General features: G+C 39.4%; 1 protein-coding gene across 8 annotated transcripts in view; it reads right to left on the reverse strand.

The window, feature by feature from the left end:
• The window catches only part of Utrn (utrophin), a 555,367-nt gene that overhangs the window by 42,236 nt on the left and 487,091 nt on the right, over window positions 1-26,040 (reverse strand). For all 8 annotated transcript variants that reach the window (XM_045158274.1, XM_045158275.1, XM_045158277.1 and 5 more), the window contains 5 exons: window positions 25,217-25,418; window positions 17,684-17,769; window positions 13,484-13,641; window positions 11,117-11,283; window positions 8,088-8,199 (listed from right to left, as the gene is read on the reverse strand). In XM_045158274.1, coding sequence (XP_045014209.1) covers window positions 8,088-8,199; window positions 11,117-11,283; window positions 13,484-13,641; window positions 17,684-17,769; window positions 25,217-25,418 — 725 coding nt within the window. The remainder of the gene's footprint in view (window positions 1-8,087; window positions 8,200-11,116; window positions 11,284-13,483; window positions 13,642-17,683; window positions 17,770-25,216; window positions 25,419-26,040) is intronic.

Consider the following 26,040-nt stretch of genomic DNA (forward strand, 5'->3'; position numbering starts at 1 on the left):
TTGGGAGGCAGAGGTAGAAGGGTCACTGAGAGTTTGAGGCCACCCTGGGACTACATAGTGAATTCCAGGTCAGCCTGAGCTAGAGTGAGACCCTACCTCTGAAAGGAGAGAAAGAAATAGAGAAAGAAGGGAAGGGAAGAGAAGAGAAGGGGAGGGGAGGGGAGGGGAGGGAAGAATATGAGCTGAGCCTGTTTGGTGCAAGTCTATGATCCCAGTGACTTGAGAATCCAAGGCAGGGGTTGGAAATTCAAGATCAGCCTGAGCAACTCAGTGAAACTCTATCTCAAAATAAAAAGGTGGTAGAGTCCTCGCCAGAATGTGAGAAGCCTTGGTATTCATACCCAGTGCTGCCAAAAATAAAAACAGAACAAACCAAAAAATAATATGATATAGAATTGAAATTTGCTTAAGATTGTAGAGCTCAAAAAAGACTTTTAAATATTACTTTTTTCTTTTTTAATATTATTACTTATTACACACAGGGAGAGCAAGTGAGTGAATATGGGCACACCAGGGCCTCTTGCCACTGCAAACTAATCTTAGATGCCTGCACCAATGTGTTCATGCAGTTTTATGTGGATACTGGGGAATCAGGCTTAACAAGCAAGCTCCTTTAACTGCTGAACCATCTCTCCAGGCCCATACTTTCTTTTCTAACTTCAATTAAATTTTGGTCATTTCCAACAATCATTTCTTAAAAGAAAATTTAATTAGTTGAATTCCATACTTCTTAACTATAAGTGATTATACTTACATTCCAATAAAAGGAATTTAAGATCTGAAAGTTTTAAGATAAAATGAAGTTACTTAGCAATAAACACCACCTCTAAATCTGATCATGTAGTACAAAAGCGATGATCAAATCTGATACATTACCTTATTGTCTGAAATATTACACTGTCATGTTTAATTGTTTTCACATGGAGAACATTCTCTCCCTCATTTTATTTTCTTGATGGCTCTTGCCATGAGCAAAATGCTCTTGCTATGATCCAAACACACTGGAAAACTGATCTCAACAGTGTGAGAGTTTTGGGTTGTAAGGGTAGATTAGATCACAAAGACTATAAGGATATGGGTGGACCAGATCCTCTAACCACTGCCAACCTACTCCAGCTACATGCACTATCCTGTCCATCGGTCTTTACGTGGGTCCTAGACAATCAAACCTGGGTCCTTAGGCTTTGCAGGCAAGCACCTTCATAGCTGAGGCATCTCTCCAGCCCTTGAAAGCTACTGGCTCAATAGGAGAATGAGGGTGGCTTCCTTCTCTCTTTTGCACACATGTTCTCTTACCCTTTTGCCTCCTACGACAGAACAAGAAGACCCTTGCTCATGAGGGTCCCTCCACCTTGGATTTCCCCACTCCCACAACCATTAGCCAAAGAAGATTCTGCTCACTATACATTGCCTACCTATTTATTGCACTGTGTTACAGAGGCATATAAACAGGCCAAGAGTTCAGATAATGAATGTTTCCAAGAGATTCATGTCAAATGCATGGTCTCCAGGGTGTCATTACTGGGAGATGGTGGAACCTTTGGGAGGTGGGCTCTGGTAGGAGTCCTTAGGTCACTGAGGACAACCTCTTGAGGAGGATTGTGGGACCCTGCCATTTCCTCTTTCTCTTTGCTTTCTGACTCATGATATGTGCAGGTTTGCTCAGCCAAATGCTCACATCATAATGAGTATTCCTCACCAGAGGCCCACAACCCCAGGAGCTGGTAAGAACTACATCTATAAGTAGGTGTTTTTGTTACAAAGGGGGATTTCATGAATGGTGAGAGAGAACAGTGACAGACATTAAATGCAATCTATGTCACGTTATTGCTTGAACATAAACCCTCATCGGGTCAAAAGAAAGAATTACTAGGATACAAATTTGGACTACAGAATGGAGGGGACAATAAATGTGAAAAATCATTCCCAGTGAGAGAAAAATTCCACTCCATTTCCTCATATAAATGTTTTATTACCGATATCATCAAGTACATTCCTGATAGCTAATTTATACACCATTAATCTTCGCACGTCTAAATATAAACATTGTCACCCACAATAAGCCAATACATTGGTAAAGTATTCAGGAGGGTCTGTGGGCTTAAAATAAAATAAGGTTAGAAATTGCAGAAAGTTTTCATCAATAAAAGCACTGAAAGAAAGGTAAAGAAAAAGAGAGGATGACCTTGGAGGGGAGCTATGAAGCCAGTGATGTGAATGGAGCATTTTCTTAACCAGAAATGGAGATGAACTGAGAGAAATGTAAACATGGAGATGCTTAGGGAAAGGTCAGCTCCATTTAACAAGCAAGCACTGCTTATTATCACCACAGTGAGCAAATAAATTCACATTCAAGTCCATTTTCTGAGGCAGACATTAAATGAGCTTAGGAAATGGGAAGATGGATGAACCATAAAGACAGCTTACTTAAAAGAGGATATGAAAAAAGAATCAAAAAAAAAAAATGTGGGCAAGACACCGAAACTTTGGGAAGCAGTCTTGCCTATCATACAGTGCTATTTTATAAAAAGTTTCGGGTTTATTTGGGGGATTTAGCTCAATGGTAGTCACCTGTCCAGTAAGCCCACTAGGTACCAGACCCTGAGCTTCCATCCCCAGCACAGCTCCCCAAAGGCACAGGGCCAAATGCAGAGAGCAACCTGATGTTAGAGATGATTTGGAAATAGACTGCTTTTAGGATTTTCATACAAGTTCAGGAAGGAGAAAATGACTTCCTAAAAGCCTATATTGGAAACAGACATCAGCCTGGAGTCGCACGGCAAGATGGCATCTCAGAAACAGTGACTTGGCTAGTGCCATGTAACAGAAAGCATTTGGAACAACTACAGATACTGTTTAAAATGGGTAGTAGAGGAGAGGGATTTATATATATATATATATATATATATACATATATATATATATATATATATATGTATGTATGTATAAAATCAGTGGTTCTTAACCTACTCTCACTGGTCAATGAAGGCTGAAGATGTAATAATTTCAAGGTGTTTGGGTATGTTTTAAAAATAATTAGGAATTATTGTATTTAATTTTAAAGATAGTGATTTTATACATCTACACCATAACAATATCCATTTATTTTATGATTTTTCTACTTTAACATTAGTTCTTTTTAAAATATATTTATCCAACTGAGAGAAAGACAGAGACAGAGAGAGTGGGAGAGAATGGGTACAACAGGGCCTCTTGCCACTGCAAACAAACTCCAGATATGTGCGCTATTTTGTTCATCTGGTTTTATGTGGGTAATGGGGAACTGAACCTGGATCTTTAGGCTTTGCAATCCAGCACCTTTAATCACTGAGCCACATCTCCAGCCCCTAACATTAGTTCTTGATGGTCACCTTCCCAATTCCTAGCTATTAGCACAGAAATATTAATATTACACTTCTTTCCGATCCGAGTTTCTCATAATGGTCTGAAGGGTGCACAAAACCTGACACCGGACTTTCTCATTAACCTTTTGTCCTGGCATCATCCCTTTAATGAAGGGAGACCCTCACTGGACACATGCCCTTGAAGCTGCAAAGAGACCCCCATGCTTGGGAGACCCCGGAGCTCTGGTTAATGGTCCACAGTGGATCTCTGGAATTTAACAGCAGCAGCCGCATTTCCTTGACTGTGGACTGGGCTCTTCAAATCGGGTGTTCAGTTCTTGCCTGCTGTATTTCACTCGGGGGACAGGTTCCACTTTTGGTCTGGACCCCTTCCTGCCAACCTCCTTCCCACTCTGAGACCACAGAGAGCAGGGCTGTTTCACATGCCTCAGCTGGTTCTTTACTGACTCTCTTGACCTTCAGGTTCAGCTCAAAGGTCAACTTCTCAAATTTATCTGCAGTGCTTCCTCCCATCATTCTATCTCACCATGCTGCTTTTCAAAGGCACTGCAATTCTTAATTACCTGTGTCTTTGTTCCTATCATGCCCTCCTCCTACAAGCAAAGCAGCAGGAAAGCCAGGACTCTTGTCTTTCCTCTTCCATGTGGGCAGATAACTAGGTTATAGTGACATTCTTTCCCTGATCAAACTAAGCTCAGGCTCTCTTAGCCTTCCTCTAGGTTGAAGTCTGGGGCTACCATGATGGTATATTCGTGACACAGATTATTCCATCCAGTCCAACCTAAACCTCCTTAAAAGATTTAACCCAACTTCCAGCAGCTCAAGGATGCATTCTTAAGATGACCTCAGCCTCCTTAAAAAAAAAAAAAAAAAAAAATTCTAATAGAAAGAAGCTCTCAGCTTTCCAGAGAATTTACTGTTTTATTCCAATCAAAGCTGAAGATGGGGGTCTTCCTTACTATTAACGACACTTACAAAAAAAAAAAAAATCCATTCTTGCTTTTCTGCTAAGATCTCGTACATCTTACATTGAGGAGTGCCTCTTTTAAAGACCCTGAAAGGGCTGGAGAGATGGCATAGCAGTTAAGCGCTTGCCTGTGAAGCCTATGGACCCCGGTTCGAGGCTCGGTTCCCCAGGTCCCACGTTAGCCAGATGCACAAGGGGGCGCTCGCGTTCGTTTGCAGTGGCTGGACGCCCTGGCGCGCCCATTCTCTCTCTCACTCTCTATCTGCCTCTTTCTCTCTCTGTCACTCTCAAATAATCAAATAAATAAATTAAAATCTTTAGAAAAAGACCCTGAAAGCCATTTCTTTGAAATGTGACTTTCCAGAAGGAAGGGTCTCTGTGTAACAGAGAATCCTAACCCATTTCCCCTGCTGCCAGCAAGCAAGCAGACACAGCTGGCCTCAGTGCTTCCTACTGGGCAGACCATTTTCCCTTTTCAGTTGTCTACTGCTGTAGCATCCCTGTAGTACTCCCCTCAGCTCTCAGTCTCCTGCTAGCACACACAGTCACCTCTATGAAAGGACACACACACACACACAGTTCAGACAAGCAGATACTTACGTGTATGTATGCATATATATGGAAATATGTACAATCAAATTTTACTTTTTTTTTATTTTTTATTTATTTGAGAAAGACAGACAGAGAGAAAGACAGATAGAGGGAGAGAGAGAGAATGGGTGCGCCAGGGCTTCCAGCCTCTGCAAACGAACTCCAGACGCGTGCGCCCCCTTGTGCATCTGGCTAATGTGGGACCTGGGGAACCGAGCCTCGAACCAGAGTCCTTAGGCTTCACAGGCAAGCGCTTAACCGCTAAGCCATCTCTCCAGCCCATACTTTTGAGGCAGAGTTTCCTGCAGCCCAGGCTGTCCTCAAACTCACCTGGAGCTGAGGAGGACTTTGAGCTCCTGGTCGTCCTTTCTCTGTCTCTGTCTGCTGAGAGTGGGGATTACATTATACCCACTTTATGTGGTGCTGGGGACTGAACCCTGGGCATGGTGCATGCTGTAGGCGAACAGTCTACCAACTGAGTGACATCAGCATAGTCAGCGTATTCTTGGTTAAACAATGTCCTTGCCACTTGAGTAACTAGCTTTGGTAACAGTACCTGATCCATGATAAGTGCTCAGTATTACTCTGCTGAGAGAATCAGTTAATAATAGTCCTAAATGATGCTTCACAGACTTTCTTGGGAGCAATTTTTTTTCCTGGTTAAACTAAGGCATTAGGGGATTTCATTCATTATAGTTCAGGAACATAGATATCCTCTCCACATATGAGAGTCCCTATTTACTTGAAATAAGATGCTAAGAATAAGAAATGTGTATGTGCATAGTCATAGGTATTGTTGTATTTCTATATATTTATGATCCAAAATAGCAATTTAATTCTCTAAACCAAAGAAATCATACAACTCTATGAATAAATTTTGGCCTAATTTTGAAGGAAGCTAAAGAATGGCTATTGCTAAAATATGAGGATTTTCTCAGAAAAAAAAAATAGCTTTAGGTCAAAGTCACACTGATAATCAGCACCCAGTGTTAGTGGGCTGTGGGAAATTAATACGTTAACACAATGTGATCATGACACAAGGTAGCAGAGGCCTCTTTTGGAAAGTTACTTGACATTAAGTATTTTGGTCCTAAGAATACTTATATTCATAAACTCATATCACCGAGTTCTGTCCCATTATTCAATGAAAATATAATTTACATAATATAAGGAAAGTGCTAGCTTCACAATAATTTTCAGGAGTGTTTTTGTAATGTCAGTAAGTTGAAAATAAACTGAAAATCTAAATTTAAGTGTTCAGTTAGGCAGGTTATAGTAATCCAATTAATTAAAATTTTGGAACAGGCCAAGTTACAGTCTATGAAAAAATGGAATATCTACTATTTGCAAAAAAAAAAAAAAAAAAAAAAAAAAAAACTATTAGAAGCTATGGAAAATCAGAGCATGGAAACATTACAGCATAGTTTGTTCAGGAGCTAGAATTATGAATGAGATTTCTAATGTCCACATTTTCCATTTTTTTCATATGTTAATATAACATTTAACTATGAAAACATATAAAATTCTACTTCCTAAAAGACAGACCAAATGGCTGAACCTTCACTAGACCCTTACAGGAAACACCTGAACCACAAGACACTGGAGAGGGTAGGATCAAGACTGACCTAAATCTCCTACATCTTCCCTCCCTCCCTCTCCCCCTCTCCCCTCTATCTCTCTCCTCTCTAACTCTTGTATATTAGTTATCTTTTTCCACAATTTCTTAGTGGACACTGACCTGAAACCCCCACTTCCAGCTTGGGCCTACCATTCACAATGAGCTTTTGATCAGAGAAACCTACAAGGTTTCCCGAAACAATGACAGACTTCTGTCAGAGTACTTGATGACCCACCAAAGGCCAGTGATAAGACCCTATTGCTGAAGACTCCATACACAGCTGACGCGTAAAATGGAATGACATGGCTGGAAGCCAGGAGAGAGTCAGTCCCCAGACAGTCAGCGTGTCTAGTGCCAGAAGGCGCTACATAGGCGACTGGGGGAAGTGACCAAGATCTGTCCAAGCAACACATTATTTAACCTAATTAGCAACAAATAACCGGATGTGATGCCCACACAAGTGCAATAGTGGTACACAGCCATGGTGAGGAATCAATTGCTCTTGATTTGGCTAACTGATCCACTCAGTGGTACTAGACCCTTAGCTGGAGCTGGGAAACAAGTCAGAACCATACCCAAACACAAGCCCACTCTACAATATCAAGCTACCATCAATCACGGGGTATAAGAGGGCCTACACCTATCAAACTGTCTATCAAAAAAGTGTTATCTCAATTTTCCAGGTGCTAACTTACTCTCCGTTGGAGAATCTGCTTCTCCTTTCCAGATAGATGCAGATCCTAAGAAGAGAGCTGCCCCAACACACCTCAAAAGGGGTCCAACTGAAACTAAGGACAACTGGCGAAATAAGCAAGGGTGATGTTTTCCTGTGAACCGGATACCAGCACAAAGGGGAAGGAGATCAACGGAGAGAAAAATCAACTCCTACCAAATCAGAGAGCCAAAGCCTCAGAGGCCCCCAACACCTCAGCACTGAAGCAGACCAAAAATGAACCCAACATGGCTCAGGGAAATCTTGCGGAAGAGGGGGCGGAAAGAATGTCAGAGTTACATGTTGGGTCATGATTTGCAGAGACATTTATCATACTAATAACTGGGGGCTAACTCCACAATGCACGACCCATTTTCATTAACAAGGAGGGTCTAATGGGAGGGGTAGATCACAGATGAGCCTAAATAATGGTACCAAACTGCCTGTATTCACTGAAATGAAAACTAATAAATTAAATTAAAAAAAACATATTTTAAATATCAAGAGAAGCCTTATTTTCCTTGACATTGCTTCATTTTCAACATAAGTTCAACATAAGGTAAGTTATTGTAGGTTCTTAAAACAACTCACTTTCAAAAAAGTTAAAGTTGAAATCAAAATAGACACAAGTTACCAATTAGGTTGTGGTGATAGGTATAATTTTTCTTTACTAATTACTTTAACATAGGGGTTATGTGTACTTTAAAAGAACAAAAAGTAGAGGAGAATTCCAAAGGAAGTTGTCTCAATGAACAGAATACAAGTTTAGGCACTAGTTAATTCAAAAGAAATGTACTTTAAAAAAATGAAACAAAACCTTGGCTTAGTACTCACAGGTATACAATATTCCACCATTGGGTAATGTAACTTGTGCCCTTTCGCTGTTCGACCCGAGAAAAAGCAACTCTGGCAGACATCATAGTTAAAATGCTTTAAGCTTCTATACCTAGAAAAAAGAAAAGACAATTCATTGGCTTACATTCCTATGATGTATTATAAATTATTTGTGTAAGGGACTTCATTCATTTAAATCACCAAGAAAATAAAAGGTAGATTTACCACAAATATGCAATGTGCTTAGTATCAGAACTTAACATTAGAAGAGAAAAAAATCATCTCTCCAATGGTGACAAAAAAAGGAAAATTCCTGGAACTGAAGTCTTTAAAATACATTTGCATCTGTTTAGACATGGATGAGAAGATCAAGGTCGTGTGAGAGAATTTCCTGTGATGTCTGAATATGAATACGAAATGACAGAGAAGAAAAGAGATGACAATTAGCTTAGCACACAAGATTTTAAAATGCCAGTTACAGCATCCATAAGAAATGAATCTTGAAGTTTCCCCACAAAGTCATTGCTTTTCACGATGAGCCATTATAGGTTCAGGTTAAACTAGTTGTTGGGGGGAAAGAAAGAAAGAAATGAAGGAAGGGAGGGAGGGAGGGAGGGAGGGAGGGACGGAGGGAGGGAGGGAAGGAAGGAAGGAAATATCCTGTATATAACAAAGAGCAAGTTAAATAGAATCTTCATCATTGTGACTTGAAAGGAAAGATTGATATTGTTGGTGAAACTAAATTTACTTTTTGGTTTTTGGAGATAAGGTCTTACCATAGCCCAGGCTGACCTGGAATTCACTATGTAGTCTTGGTCTGGTATCAAACTCACAGTGATGATCCTTCTACTTTGGCCTCCCTAGTGCTGGAATTCAAGGTGTGTGCCACCACACCCAGAAAAGAGAGAGAAATGGGCACACCAGGACCTCTAGGCATTATAAATGAACTCCAGATACATGTACCACTCTGTGCATCTGGCCTTACGTGGATACTGGGGAATCAAACTTGGGTCCTTAAGTTTTACAGGTAAGTGCCTTAACTGCTGAGCCATCTCTCCAGACCAAACTGGGAAAAAACTGAAAAGATAGGACCGAGTGAAAGCAGACATAAGATAGAAAGGTTTTGTGAGGTTAATATTACAGATTACTAAGTGCTTAGTGGGGTCTAAACTGGCATGCAGAGCCCTTTGCAAGTTGGCATGAAGACCTCCAATCTTTTTATACTACATCCAGTTTACTTGGTCACAATCCTGGTTTGAATGTCACTCATTTTAATTAACACTATCTCAAGACCTGAAGGCATGCCTTGACAAACATGACTGTCACCATCTCTTTTTAGTGGCTTGTGTTTATTGCTGATAAATGTTTTTTTTCCTTTCTTTGCCAAAAAGAAACGTCCACACTGTTAGCCTATTTTATTAATTCCCTGGTAAAAAAAATATATATATACTGTTTCTTGGTCTCTCTTACTGATGGTGGTAAGCGGGGAAGTCCATGTTGAAGTCCGAGTTTGGGATTTTCAGTGGGATTTCAAGGGACTCACTCAACTGGGAAGAGGAGCACTCCTTCCTTCTGATGGAGATGGGAGTGACAAGTGACCTCCAGAAGATCTATTACATTAGGAAGTTGTGGGTTGGGGATAACAGAGTACAAGAGAGACCTCAGGATCCAGGAGACCATGAAGCACCGGCAAGTCTTGGACTGTCTGCCTGTGCATTCTTGCTACTGAAAAGAAACTAACCCTATAACTCATTTATGCCTCTGCTAGGCAGATGTATGTGATTTTAACTAAACCAGCTTTCCGCTCAGCAAGCACTCTGGAGATCAAAGATTTCATTAAAATTCAATTCAGAAGTAATTAGTGAAAAGCTCTAGCAGTTTTACAAAAGTTCAGCATATGCAGAAACACATACTTATTTCTCTTCCTCATAGAAAAGTTCTATGTTGGTTTTAGGCTTACTGCATTGTTGGATATAACTGATGTAACCAGTTAAAAAAATAAAAAGAACTGAGGGATGGAGAGATGAATTAGTAGGTAACTGTATTTATAAGCATGAAGGCATAAAAGGGCCTGAGATCACCAGTTGAGTTTGATACCCCAGGGCCTTACTAAACACATTTATAACCCCAATCATGTGGGGTGCCAACACAGGAGGATAGCTGGTGCTCACAAAACCATAGCAGAAGAAACTCTGTCTCAATGAAATACAGGGATAAATGATAGATGGTAAATGGTAGAAACAGATGCCTGGCATTCTCTTCTGCCTCCACAGGTGCATATCTGCATACACCAAACACACATACAACATATACTACACACATGCAAAAAAAAAGAGCTTGAATAATTCCATGTTTGGTCCAAGCACTATTCTAGATACTTTTAAAGTTCTAACTATTCCTATGAGGAAAGACATAGACCCCAGAACACAATGTAGTATAGCCTACAAGGTCTAATGCACACCTACCACAGGGAAAGGAGAAACCCACTTCATCTTGTGACAGCCGGCACAGTGTGCTCGGGGCCAGGCGCAAACGTCTAGCACTCTGGGTGCAATAACAAAGGGACTGTGCGGTACTGTTCATGCTCAAGCAAAAGGCAGGGCAGGTCCACTTTATCACCAACTTGGCAGAGCTAACACAGAGTAATCTGCTGGCTTCTCGGTACTTAAATGCTACATCCTACTTTCTCTTTTATCCCTAAGACCGTGGAACAATTAACAAGATTCTATCAAGACTCTATGTTCAAAATCCATCATTCAATCAACTGCACGAATGAGTATGTCACCTAAACAGACATTCACGAAGACTCTGGCTCTGGGCTAACAGAGTAGACATAACAATAATGCCAACAAGTTCATAAGGCGGTGAGATCAGGGAATGCTACTCTCAGACCACTGGACTCTGACAAGGATCACATGTACTTAGAGGCAGATCTTCAGGCCTGAATGGGGACAGATCGGGCTCAGAGTAGGAGATTACATGAAGCAAACCAAAGCCCACCGAGGGCCACCACTCCGAGTGCATCTCACCTGAACCCAACAATTGGACATTCTTTGCAGATGTTGCATTTAGCCTGATGTTTTGCGGTCTCGGCTGCTGCCACACGATGCAAGACGGGCAGCCACACCATGGACTGTGGTTCTAAACGCATCCAGTCGATGAACTCTTTCACACTGATCTCTGGCTTGTTGTTATTCTGGGAGAGAAACAAATGCATTAAGAGTGTTACAGAAGCATTGTTGCTTGTATTCTTCTCAAAGTCTGTGTACAGCTAAGGGAAAAGCAATAGAACTCTTTCCATATCCGTGAAGTCGCAAATCTTTTGAGGTTCCTGAAGGCAAGAAAATCCTAGAACTTAAAGATGGAAAAAGTAGCTGTTGTCACAAGGGTGAAAGACAAAAATTCCCAACACCTTAATGCTCAGATCTTTAATACTTTTATCATTTAAAAGTATTTATTAGTATGTATGTATTTATGTGTGTGTGTGTGTGTGTGTGTGTGTGTGTGTGTGTGTGTGTGTATTTGGGCAGATGCAAGTATGTGTCGAACAACCAACTCAGGATGTTTTTTCTCTCTCCTTCCACCTTCTTGAGACAGGGTCTTTTTCTCTCTATTGCCTTCACTGTAGCTGCTGCTTTAAGCTTCCAGATGCTCTTAGATATGCCTCCCATTGCAGTAGGCACACTGGGATTACAGATGTGTGTACCACTTTGTGTCTGGCTTTATATGGTTATTAGGGAATTGAACTTGGGCAAGCAGGCTTTGCAAGCAAGGACCTTTAACCACTGAGGCATCTCCCCAGCCCCTAAAGCTGAGATTTCTAAAAAGCAAAACCTAAGCCACACAAGTCCAAGTAACCTTTTTTCACGCAAACACTTTAATTCTATAAAACTCATCTATCTGAGATGGCAAAAACTCGTGAAGTAGAACCTCATGGACCGTCTCATGATAAGGGCTGACCAAGACCCATGATTCCTGTCTTTCGCCTGTCCTGTCACATGACCATACTGGAGGCAGACTGCTATGAGCGCACTGTGTAAAACTCCCAAGTTGATCATGATACACAACACGGGACCCAGCAGGCCTCCTTCGAATCTTTACACTGGGTCAGTTCTGTAGCTGCAGAGTTAAAAGTCCTCTGCAGCACACTCCTGCTGTTGTCGAGGTCATTCTGTGGACCAACATATGTGACTATAAATCATATTTAGAAAAATAATTTTGTACTTTTTTATTTCTAAAATAAGAAAGGGGCCATTATAAAATGTAATAACCCATGACATCAATTCTCCTCAAAGATATAGTGTGAACATTTTTTTTTCCCTCTGCAGTGATAAATCATTCACTCTGTGGGCTTGTGCTTTATGCATATGTAACAGTAACATTTGTAAATGTGTTTCTGCATGGTAAGCATCAAAAAAAAAAATCCCTAAAGTTCTTTCCCAGGAAAACCATTAGTAACTCTCATCGGTATGAAACCTTGTACCTCATTCTCCTTTGTACATATACTCTTCAAGAAAAGGCTGCTGTTTCATTAATATTGTCATATTTTTTAGAATCTTGCCTCCAAAGAACATCAGGATATTTTTATTCATTTAGTTAGTAAACACAGATTAAAGCAGATGTGAGATTCAAGGTATGGCACGCAGGGACATGCTATCATTAGAATCTTTATGACCCTCTCAAATACACATATGAACAACCTATATGAGGGTGGTGTTAGGAGGTGAGGCTTTGAGAGGGGGATAAGAACATGAGCATGGAGACCTCGTGAATGGGATTAGTGGCCCTGAAAAGGGGCGCAGAGGCATGTGTTCACTCACTTCTCCCACACTGTGAGGACAAAACAAGGAAGCAATGCCAGGAAAGACCCTCACAGACATCGAATATGCTGGCACCCCGACCTTGAACTTTCCAGCTTCTTGAACTAAGGAGTCAATCTATCTTGCATATCAGCTCATTGCTTATGTCTCACAGCATCATGAGCAGAGCAAGACTGGACACAGTGACATCACTGCTTAAGAAAAACAAAGTGTCTTATAGGTGTCCCTAAATGAGGGTGTAGCTCAGTCGGCAGACTGCTTGTCTAGCATGCCCAAAGCCCTGGTTTTAGATCCCCCCCCCCCATAAACTGGGTGTGGTGGTGCATCTCTAACCTCAGCACTTGGAAAGGTGGAGAGAAGAGGATCAGTAGTTCAAGCCTAGCCTCAGCTACAAAGTGAGGTCGAGGCCAGACATGAGACCTTGTCTTTAAAACAAAACGTATGCACTTTGCTAGACTCTGCCCAAAGGCCTCCAACGCTTAGCCCTGGTCTAAGCTGCTGATCCCTTTTTGGAGAACAGCCGCAAGTTCCTTTCCCAGCACATCCTACACACCAGCGACCTGCGTGTTTGCTTACCTGCTGGAAGCAGCTACGCACGCTGGGCTCGATGTTACTGCCCCCGAAAGCTGCTACCTCCCCCAGCTGCCGAGGAATCTGGATGGCATCGTGAAGCAACAGTCCCAGCTGGCGCTGGTCACACAGCTCCGTGGGCCCCGCCACCTCCTTAAAGAGATCTGAAAGAGAAGGGTGGGGGAGAGCGAGAGAGGCACGATGTTAACTTCAATCTGTCCAAAGTGCTCCATGAAGTGTATCTTTAGCAATATGGACTGAAATGTGTGGATTGAAAAAAAAAAAAAAAACCATCAATCAAAGACAACAAACTCAGAGGGATGTGAGTTAGGTAAGTTGTTGAGTTCTGAGGATCTTAATATTCACATAGCTGTAATAAGAAACTGGATAACCACGTGCTTCTTAAAAGAACCTAATGCTATAAGTCAATACATATAACCAGGTCACTTAATACAAAAGTACACGTGGGCTAATTTATGATCTAAGTAAGGAATTTCCCTAAGAAACAGAACTAATCAAAACAAGCTTTCCTTCAGGATTTATCAAAGGGTTGATTATAGTTTATAAGGTATACCTTTAAATTTTAATGATCTGTCAACTTACCTGAATTTTTTAATTATTTTATTTTTGAGAGAGAGACAGAGAGAAAGAGAGGCGCGTGCATGCAAACACACACACACACACACACACACACACACACACACACACGAGGGGGGGCGGGGGGAGGGAATGGGCTCATCGGGGCCTTTCAGCCACTGTGACCAAACTCCAGATGTGTGCACCCACTTGTGGTACGCGTGCAACACTGCATGCTTGCATCACTGTACGTCTGGTTACATGGGACCTGGAGACTTGAGTCTACGTTCTTAGGCTTTGCAGGCAAGCGCCTTAACTGTTAAGCCATCTCTCCAGCCCTGTCTACTAACTTTTTGTGTTCAGTCCAAACTTCAATGTTCTATTACAGATATACTTTAGCTGCTTTAAAATATTTCTATTCTCAAATGTAAGTACATGTGCTTTTTTGTGTGTGGGGAGGAGTTCTCAATGCTTTTGACGATTACCATTTTTTCAGGACACCCAATAATGAAGCTAATGTAGCAAGGAAATTTACTTTTTGGATAGGGTAAAACAGCAAACAAAAACAATCTACTTCATTACAGAAATAAACACTGTTAGGAAAGAATTTCTAGTTTCCCAAGGTCAGAAGCACGTTATTTTAAAATTCTTCCTGTGTTGTTAATGATAGAAGAAAAAAGACAGTCAATACTTATGAGATGCTAAGAGACTAATTTCAAGCAATATCTAATAGCTGTCAAGACAAAATGTGTCATTCTAAGGTCTGCCGAGGGGAAGGAGGATAAATGTAACATGGCCAGCCGTGAATTTTGAAACAACTGAATCAATCACACTCAGTGATATTGACAAGTTATTAAACTAAAATATGGCCTTATCTATAAGCACAATCGGAAATGCAAATCCATTAAAGATAGATTAATTTTTATTAACATTTGTTCTCTACGATCTGCTTAGAGCTCCATGTGTTTTTTTACACCATTTAAAAATAAGACTGTCATACATCCAAAATATTTATTCAGTAGTCTTTATTACGATGTTTATTTTAGGCTGAAGTGGTTGATTCAGTAAATCCAGAGTTGATCTATATTATAACACTCTTTACAGAGAAGTGCCCATGCCCAACTTTTTCTTGTTTAAGGAACAGAGTTATGCTGCTGTGCCACTCAGAAGGTGCGTCTACTAAAGTGAACCTACAGAGAAGGTGTCCCTCAGCTTTGTATGTCTACATTCTTATCATTATGGTCAGACTGTGGGCATGAGCCATGGGAAAATGTCACAATCTAAAACCACATTCCAACACATCAGCTCCGAGGAGATACAAAGGACCATCCAGAGAGATGCTTTGTAAACGTGATTCAGCTTGGCCAGGAGGTGGTTCCACTGTAAGAAGGCAAGCAGAGTGCTGGAATCTACCTTCTCCAGGGTTATTTTCAGAAGGACACTCAGACAGGAAGGAGGTCCTGGGGCAAAGACACTGACTTTGGCCACTGCAAAATCAATGTTCATATGGATGCCAGCTGACCCTGGATGGCACCTTGGCCACTGAGTGTGAAGAGCAAATTGTTTTGAACATTAATTCTAACAAAGGAAACAATAATGAGGACATGTTCTGGCATCACTGGGGAAATCAAAAGTTGAATCAGAGCTACTGAAGATCTCAGTGTAAGAAGCAAAACAAAACCTCTGATTTCGAGTCTCAGTATGCCAGGAAAGATTTATATTAAAGATGGTGACCCTGGAGATTGCTTATTTAATTAAGCTCTAAAATACCATACATCATGGGTTAAATTAAATAGTAGAAATCTGCAATGCAAGGGCTCTGCTTCCCTTACCAAAATCGAAATGTTGAATGGTATATTATAGAAATGCAAAGTTTGAATTTGCATTCAGTTTAGAGAAAGCTCAGCACTATCGTGTAACTGTTACTTCCAAAGAACCCTAATTTTTTTCAGGAGTACAAAAGAAAAATCATAGGTGGTAAGAAAATGTGTTTACTAATTTTATAACAGTGATTAATTTATTCCTTTCCCAATCATTTCAGATAAAATAAGTTCTTCATTTTGGAAGTTCTATCTTGTCATAATGATGATGAAGACAATGGAGGTCTGGATAAAGTGCCAGAAACTAAAAGCTAAATTTAAAGGTTCTGTGATCAAATACCCTTACTTGGGAAGGAGGCGATGTGTCTGTTCTCCTGGTTCTGGGGATGGTACAAAGGGCTTTATGCATGCTAAGCATATGCTTGACCACTGAACTGCTACCCCCGTTCTGTTTTCTGGTGTGTTTCTATTCATAATATATCCCTCACTTTCTGTCTTCCCAAAGAACTGATTTATCTGAGTAGGAAATGCATACAGTGGTGTGAAATCACTTATACTTATGGACAAAATTAGATCAAAAGACATGTCATTTGAGTTACTAGCTTGGAGACACAGTAGTGATTGTTATCATTTTGGGAGTACTCATATTTTTTAAGAACTTTTTTTAAGTGTGCATGTGTGTATGCATGTGTGTGTGTGCATTTGTGCATACATACATGCGGAGGTCAGTGATCAACACTGAAGATCTTTCTCTCTGCTCTCCACCTAGTTTTCATGAGACACAGGGTCTCTCACTGACTCAGCCAGACAAGGTAGGCAGTAAGCACTTGACCCAAGGAGTCATCTACCTGGCCCCTACTTCCTAGCATATTTGACATATTATATCTACTTCCTTTTCTAAGCAAGAATTATGTACGTTCCATTTTCTAGTTGAATCACATTCTCTGAGTTTCAGCTTCCTTCACTGCATAACGTGTAATGAGAGACATGTCACCTCTTGCTAGAAGTGTTTGAAAGGATCATGTAGTCTATCTAACCACAGTCAGCACTAAATGGGAGAGGTTTAAATGCAGGTCTCGGGCTCCTGAGTCGGTGTCCTTTCCAATGCCAAGATGTCTCACTGAATGACAGATAAAGGAACACCACTGGCTTATTTAAGGACTATGAGCAGCCATAATAATATGAAAATCAGTTGTCATTCTCTTTTGTCAAAACTGTAAAATATAATCATTTAGGATCAGTGCTAGACAATGTCAGTAAAGGTTCTAAGGTTCCATCCAGCCCAGTCTACCTTTTGTTTAAAATAATATATTTAGGCACTGAACATATCAAGAAGAAGAAGAAGAAGGAAAACGTTGGGCTCTGGAGTTCTAGAAACGCAGCTCTATCTAGCTCCAGCCCCATAATGCAGCCCTTCTGTAGCCTGTGGCTAGCTTCTCAGTCGATTTCAGCATTGATGTGAAGCATGGAAATCACAATGCTTCCACCATGGGAGAATTATTCCAAGAATTAAATGGGATGAACATTTGTACATGGCTCTCACTCCATCAAAACACCTCACCCGAAACCCTCTGGATGGCTTTTTAAGTCACACAAACCCAAATCCCTTTTCACTGGCACTTTGTTATAACCTGGTACATGCATAGTAAGTTTTTTTTTTTCCTATTTAATGTGAACTAATGGTGCCGGCAAATCATAAAATAATCAGTCTGTCTCCAATATTGGTTATTATTACTCAAGCAGTTCTTATTATTAAAAGCACTATGATACATGAAGGGCCGCACTGTGACTGATATATAGAAGGTCTTACATCTGTATTTTTCTTCCAAGAGACCTTTGGAGAGAGACATCAGTCCAATCTTCAGACTCTGCACTCTGATTTTTCCTGTGCGACCCCTGAAATCACAAGAACCGCAATGTGTTAGATACACTTAAAACTGGATGCAACAAATATGTTAATTATTCCTGGTTAGTATTTTGTGAGAGTAAACCATTAAAAATGGCATGTTAAAATTGCAACTTTTCTACTTAGTCTTAATAATTAACAACCCATACCATACTTTGGGTCAGATTTTAACAGTGTTGTTGGACCAAGTCTAGAGGAATATAGTTTTAAGTGTTTTTTATTTTATTTTATTTAGTTATTTTTTCTTTTGGGTGTTTTGAGGTAGGTAGGGTCTCACTCTAGCTCAGGCTGACCTGGAATTCACTATGTAGTCTCAGGGTGGCCTCTAACTCACGATGATCCTCCTACCCTCTGCCTCCTGAGTGCTGGAATTAAAGGTGTGGACCACCACGTCCAGCCAGTTTTAAGTCATTTAAAAAATAAAATGTAAATAATTATACAGCCAAAAATATCTGACCATTGCAAACACTAGGGAAAACAATCTGTAAATTATACATACAAACATTAAAACATAATTTAATATGTCAAGAAAGGGCTCCAACCAAAAAAAAAAAAGAAGAAAAAAAGGGTTCCTATTATACCCGAAAGAAATAAGCGCACTGAGTCGAAAATTAACTATGTGCTAGGCATCTGGCACTTGAAAATACTTAAAAGCCTACTGCCATCATTTACTTTGGTCTGTGGCAATGTCATCGTATAAGTTACTATTGTAATTTTAACAGTCAATGATGTTAAATAGGCAGGTGTGAAATCTGCATCAGAGGAAGGAAGAAATTATAATTAAAATAGAGTATATTAATTAATCAACACCATGAAACAGGTTCACACTATGCTAATTAGATACCATTTCAATTTCACTTATGTGTCAACTAAAAGATTTATTTGATCTATAAAATCTGAGTTGTCTTTATTTCCACATTTCATCAAAGAATTATTAAGCTGTAGATCAGAAATTAGTCATGGTCTTAGATTGTGGAAATGAGGAAAAGACCATAAGCTTAATGAACTATGATCTCTTTAATGGAATAACACACAGTCCAGAAAAAGCTTGTTTGCTATCTTTATAATTTCAGCTTTCCCAACAGTTATCTATTTAGGTTTGTACTCTCAGTTTTCTTAGAATTTGTTTCCAATGCATGAATGCAGTATACTTAAAACAAATAAGCAAAATGTTTATATAATTATGTTACTACATAGTATTTAGTAATTTGTGCTATTTTAGAAATAGATCATGTAAGTATAAGTTTAAATATTCTATTTGCAAAATTACATTTACATCAAGATTTCCTTGGTATTTAACTAGGTATAATAATTAATGTTTTCTATCCTCATATTATAAGTTTTTGCATATATAGTGGGACATAAAAGGAACCTAAAATTTAATAAAATATGCCTCAAGAATTTTTACATAGCCCCTCAATAACTTATTTCCTCTCAAGTTATAAAGGTTTTATCCTTTGCACACAGACCTACAGAAAATAATCAAAAGCTGCTGAGGCACACTGAGACACCAGCCCACGAATGTGGATATGGACAAAGCCGTCTCTTAGGGGACAAAATGATGAAAATGATCTACGTTAGAGCATGACCTCCAGTGTATCGTGACAGTACTAGAAAGAAACATCATCAGGAAAACAACTGAAATGTCAATCATCCATCCATCCACCACCAGTTCATTACGTAGAACAATACCAGCATTGTTCAATGTAATGTAGAGACTTGACTCTTACCCGTGATGAGCTCATACAACAGCTGGCGAGGAGAGACAAGAACATGTCTAGAAAACCTATGAGAACAACCTGCATGCATAGAAGTGCATCATCAAGCACAAGATCATTGGAGCTGACTAGACTTTAGTGGGCACTTTCTATTAATCAGCAGCCTCTCAACATTTGATGGAGAAGTCTAAAATCATCACTGGTGAAAAGCCTGAACAAGAGGACAGGGGCCATGGCGTGATTACGTCTCCAAATTGGAGTGAGAAATTTCTCCCAGGCTCACTGGTTAATCAAACGTGACAAGGTTATATGGGGGTCACATGATGGAGGGTTTTGATATCAAATAAGATATCTAAGTTCAAGAGGCCTTTGGGCGCTAAGAAAATTCATGAGCGACATAGCCTAATATTTAAATATTTCATTCCCTTGATAGTTTTAGTAACTCATGAAGTTTGGTTAAATGGAAAGTTAAGGATCTTTAATATCCATATAGGAATGATGGGGGAAAATATAACTTCTTATAGAAAATGAAGCTAATATTCTCTATAGGGGAAAAAAATATTTGAACCAAGTGTTCCGGGCAATTGCTTTGAATCATGATTTAAATGCTTTTGACTTCCATTATGTCTAGAAGGAAGCTTCTGAAATTAAGACTTTTTAACCTGGAATGATGAAGACCGAGTGAGGCTATGAATTCATAAATGGAATCAATTTTATCTTTACAGCTTAGAAAATATATCTCACTTGCCCTTCACAATCACCCTTTGTGTAAGATGAGCATATATTTTTACCTCAAGTTTTCAGATGAGAAATTGAGATGCCAAAGTTAAGTGTCTGCCAAGTCACATAGAAACCAGAATTCTTGTCATCCATAATAGAGGAAAGCAGATATTTTTCCTCACAAAATTCAGACTATTAGGAGGAGTTGAGAAAATGTTAAAACTTGAAAGTTTACTTGAAATAATTTATGAAATGCTATTTTCCTAAATATGGTAATAGGATATGAATAACCAACTGACACAAAAGATCAGTTCCATGGGTATGATTATTTACAGTAGATGATTACAGATGAATTGTTTATCTCAGGAAGTTTTTTCAATTAGTAAAAAAAAAAAAAAAAAAAAAAAATAGCGGGCATAGTAGAAGATTCCTGAAAAATCCTTCTCTTCAGAGAATCCTTTTATCTCTTACACTTGTATCCCTCATTATTTCAAGAGTTGACAGCAAAGGAAAATGCCTGTTCTGGTTGCACCCTACTATACATGACAAGGTAGTCAAAAATAAACGATTAATCTGGATGTTCCATCAAGGTCTATGTGTTAAAGGCGCAGTTCTCAAGTATGTTGCTGTTGAAAACTGGTAGAAACCTTAAGAGTTGGGGCCTACTGGAAAGTCTCTGAGTCAATGAGGACATGTGCTCAAAGGATTATGGGATCTACTCACTGTCTCTTTCACTTCTGGGTCATGAAGTGAATAGCAATGCTCCTGCCTATGTTCAACCACGATGCACCATTCCACTCACACTACGGGCTCAGTCAGTCCTGCACTGAAACCTCTCACATGGTGTCCCAAGGTAAACCTTCATTGCTTCAGGCATATATTATAGTGATGGACTATTGACCAACACAACTAATGAATGAATGTCAAAATAATAGATGGTAACTCTTCCTTGAAAAGTCTGCACCTATGTCTTTTGTGTGCACTGCCATGTTCCTAAGAACTTCCTCTTTTTCTCTCCTAATACCTGAACTTAAATATATATGAAAGCCCCTTTTAAAAAAACTTAAATTTTAATTCTGTTTCATTTAAAAGAAAAAAAAAATATGATGGCTAAGAAGTTTGCTCAGTGGTTCAATGTACTTGCTTCCTTAGAACCCATGTAAGACCAGACACAAAGTGGCACATGCATCTGGTGTCCATAAGCAACAGCAAGAGACATTGAAACACGTAGACATGCCCCCCACATTCACACATACATATGTATTTTTTTAAAAAAGAGAAAAGACTAGCTGGATGAAGGCATCATTTCTAAGGTCATAGACTTCTGAAGGGGCAGCCATGTGCTGAGGTAACACTGGAAAAAATATATAGATTCTTAATCTCTCCAACACCATTAACTTGAAACAAAAACGAAATACCAGGTATAGTACAGACAGAAGGTTAACCATCAATAAGCCAAGGAGAAAAGTTTCTGAGGGTTATCAGCACTTGTTTAGATAAGTGGGTAAGCTACATCCAGGAGAGAGATATTGGGCAACCAACTCTGGATATCCTAGATAACTGTAAAAAGAGTTAACTGTGTTATTTTACATGGCATAATTCATGAGTTCTGTGATAGAAAGCAATGAGTAGAGTCTCTACTATATATATTTTTTGACATTAAAAGAAGGTAAGACATATTTCCACGCCAAAATGGAAAATAATAAATTTAAAGATACTGTCTATCAAAGTAAAAAAATAAAATAAAAAACCACTTGTGTGCACCATTTCCATGTGTTTACATTTGATAGTGGTCACTGGAATTATATAAACATTTAATTCCCCAGAATATGAATCATGACTGTCCACACACTGCTTATTTACAAAGGAAGTGGCATTACTTCCCTAGCCTAAGCAACTTAATAGCCTGTGCATGGTCATAAGCTTGGTCCTAAATTGTGTTTCTTCAGCATTCATATGTTAAAATCCTGGCCTGGAGGGATGGTTTAGCATTTAAAGCATTTGCCTACAAAACCAACCAAAGGAAACAGGTTGAATTCACAGGACCCACATTAGCCAGATACACAAGGAGGCGAATGCATCTGGAATTTCTTTGCAGTGGCTGGAGGCTCTGGAATGCCCATTCTCTCCCCCCTTCACTGTCCCTTTCTCTGTCAAAAAAATAAATAAACAAAAATAAAATATCAAAACATCCTAATTCTCAGTACTCAGAAGGTGGCTGTGCTTGGAGATAGGGTTTTTAAAGATGTGGGTAAGGTAAATGAGGTCCCAAGGGGTAGACCCTTACTTATTGATGAGGAGATATGTACATTAAGAGCAAAGAAGAAAGACCAGGTATAGTACAGAGAGAAGGTAGCCATCAATAAGCCAAGGAGAAAGGCTTCTGAAAAAAATAAATAAAAACCAACCTTGCCAACACCTTGATCTCTGATTTTTAGCCTTTTAGATGTGTGAAGAAACAATATTGTTTGGCTGGAGTGATGGCTTAGTGGTTAAGCATTTGCCTGTGAAGCCTAAGGACCCCGGTTCAAGGCTTGTTTCACCAGGACCCACGTTAGCCAGATGCACAAGGGGGCACACGTCTGGAGTTCCTTTGCAGTGGCTGGAAGCCCTGGCACGCCCATTCTATCTCTCTCTCTCTCTATCTGTCTCTTTCTCTCTCCATCTGTCACTTTCAAATAAATAAAAATAAACAAAAAAAAAATTAAAAAAGAAACAATATTGTTTAAGCCACAGTGTCTACCAGGCTTGGTCAGAGCAGTCGAAGAAATAAACAATGTGCCTCAGACAATGCTGTAGGGTTGCTTAGATCTCTTCCCCAGGTCCTCCTTAAGATGTGACTCAAGATGTACAACTCTATCACATTTCATAAGGCCAAAGGAATCCCCAAATACCCCAAATTAACCATTCTTCCTGGGATGTAAACCAACATTATAGGCTACTGCACTTAAAATACTTAATTGAATAGCTATTTCTGATGAATTTAAAAGATTCCTTTTAAAGATTCATATTTTTAAAAAATGGAGAGCAAATTAATGATGGATTCATTCATGGTAATGCTAATATTTTGCTCTGGGAGAATCAAAAATCTGCATGAAAATGCAATGCATTAAAAGATATTGGACAGGCATGTAGCAATTCCTGCATTCATTATGTAATGGAGTCTCATGCTTCAGTGAGTATCTTGGGAGCCCTGAAGCACACAATGATTATTTTGTTATTTACAAAAGACTCTATGATATTTGTGACTGTTGAAAGATAAAAGAATTTTCTAATAGAAAGAACTTTAGATAAATTATTTCTAACACTCTCATTGTCATCATTTATTTCTGACAAAAATCAATCATATGTTTAAACATGCATTTACGTACTGTCATCTGTCTTTTTCCCCCTAATTCAAATAAAAGACTGATAAGTGCAGATTTGCATGTGGGTAGTTTTTGGAAAACAACTTTCAGATTCTGGGAGAAAGGCAACAGTCATAATTTTTGTCTTTCATCTTTGTATCCTTCAACCCCCATCAGAAAAATATGAATAATTCCTAATGTTTCAGAAATATCATCCCATAGCAAGTCTCTCTCCAACTTATTAGTGCACAAACAGATCATCAAAGTAATAAGGGCCATATTAATGGTGGATAAGTTAAGTTGCATGCTGAGAATGCTCTTGATGTAACAGTGAGCAACTAATTAAATTATAAATGACAGTGTCCTGTAGAATCATGTATGTGCAGAACCACAAAGGCAATAAATTATTACTATCAAAGGACAAATTAAATCCCATTCATTGTCATTCAAATCATTCTTAAATTGTCATGCAAAGTTTATAGACAACATTATGGGTAGTAAATCATCTTAATTCACAACAATCAATGCAAGATTTTTTCCTTTTGGAAAAAAAAATAATACAGGACATTAAGGAAGGAGGAGAAAGAAATTTGGTTTGACTCTGGGTGCTACTTGACAGAGAATGCTAGTAATCTACAGCCTTCATAAATTGTAGCAAAACCTTAAAATAACAGTTGCATATTCTTTTTGTTCTACTGTTTGTTAAAAGCTCAATGATTTGGAAAGTTATTTATTTTCAGCACTTAAATATTTCTCCTAGGAAAAGCATTATGAAAGCACTTGAAAAAATTCACTTTAGGGGACGGAGAGATGGCTTAGCAGCCAAGGTGTTTGCCTGTGAAGCCTAAGGACACGGGTTTGATCTTCCCGGTCCCATGTAAGCCAGATGCACAAGGGGGCACATGTGTTTGGAGTTCATTTGCAGCAGCTAGAGACCCTGGCATGTCCATTCTCTCTCTCTAATAAATAAATAAAAATAAAATCTTAAAAAAAAAGAGTTTGATATCTGCCCTGTTTGGTTTAAATTAAAAAATATATATATATCACTTTAGGGTAGGAAGGTAGTTTAGAGGTAGAACTCTTGCCTAGCACGTGCAAGGACATGGATGGATCCCTAGCGCAACACACACGCACACACACACACACACACACACACACACACAGTGTTAATTTTTCTTCAATCATTATGGTGTTTTAAATTACGTGCTCCCCCCCACCACCACCAATAAAGTCGTCTCATGGATTTTGAAAGCTTGGCTTCCAGCTGGTGGCAACTTAGAAGGCAGAACCTTGCTGGAGGACGTTTGCTGTTGAGGGCAGTGTTAATGGTCTTATAGCCAGCTCTCTTTAGCCAGAGCTGGGCTCTCTCTCCTGGTGCTGTTTTCCACCAGCTGTGGCAGAGGTGACGTCCGGCCTCTACACGTGTCATGCTTTTCCCTGCCATCACGAAGCTTTCCCTCGAGACTGTAAATACTTTCCTCCTATCAGCTGCTTCTGGTCCTGTGTTTTGTCCCAGCAGTGACAGGGTAATTGCCACAGTCATCAGCATTGTTGATTCAAACAGTGGTAATCTCTACTCCACCTTCTCCTCAGATCCTATAAATCTTTCGCCTTTTGACAGTGGTAATTTACCGGAGAGGATAGAAACTTACGTGTCATATACGTTGAGCAGCCAGTTGAGGCACATGTCCACGCACAGTGGAACGTTGACCAGGTCCTTATGTAATTGCTCAAGCCCATCGTAAGTCGTGGTGAGACAGTTGATGATGTCAGGGACACTCAGGAGCTGGTCATTCTGGTTTAGCTTGCGCTGCCTGAAAACCTCGTTTGTGGTGTTCAGATCCAAGAGGTCCACTGTCACACAAGAGAAAAGGATGGGGGACAGTCATTTGCCCTCGTGCAATAATGCAGAAACAAAAGCATTTCTAGTCATAAGCATTTTGATCAATTCTCCAATATAAGAATGTAGGCAATTTCAATGGTTAAGGAATAAGCAGCATTTCCATTTTGTTTTCAAACTGTTCTTGTTATCTACTTCTTTTTGCTTTTGAGTCTTTTTCCCATCCATTGCTCTGTGAATAAAGTTTTTCCTGCTTTGTTATTGTGGACATCCCCCTTTTGAGTTCTTTCTACTTTTTGGTATAGAAAGTTAAGTCTCTAAATTTATTCCAAATTGAACAGCTCATGTACTATGCAGCTCTCCTCATTTTAACTCCCAGGAATCTATTCACCACTCCCCATTCTACCTTTCCTCCTAATTATTTTTGCATGTTCTAACTTTATTTTTAACTGCAACACATATAAACGGAAGTTGCAAATATTAGTGGGTACTATGTGGTGATGTTTCAGCACAAACATACATGTCATCATACTCAAATTTTTCATTTATTATTCTTTTGCTGCTAGTTCTAGGAATGCAATGTAACTTTGAAAATATTTATTTCTTTATTTTAGTGGAAAGAGAGAGAGTGTGAAT

Source organism: Jaculus jaculus, chromosome 9 (genome assembly GCF_020740685.1).
Source record: "Jaculus jaculus isolate mJacJac1 chromosome 9, mJacJac1.mat.Y.cur, whole genome shotgun sequence".
NCBI classification, from domain to species: domain Eukaryota; kingdom Metazoa; phylum Chordata; class Mammalia; order Rodentia; family Dipodidae; genus Jaculus; species Jaculus jaculus.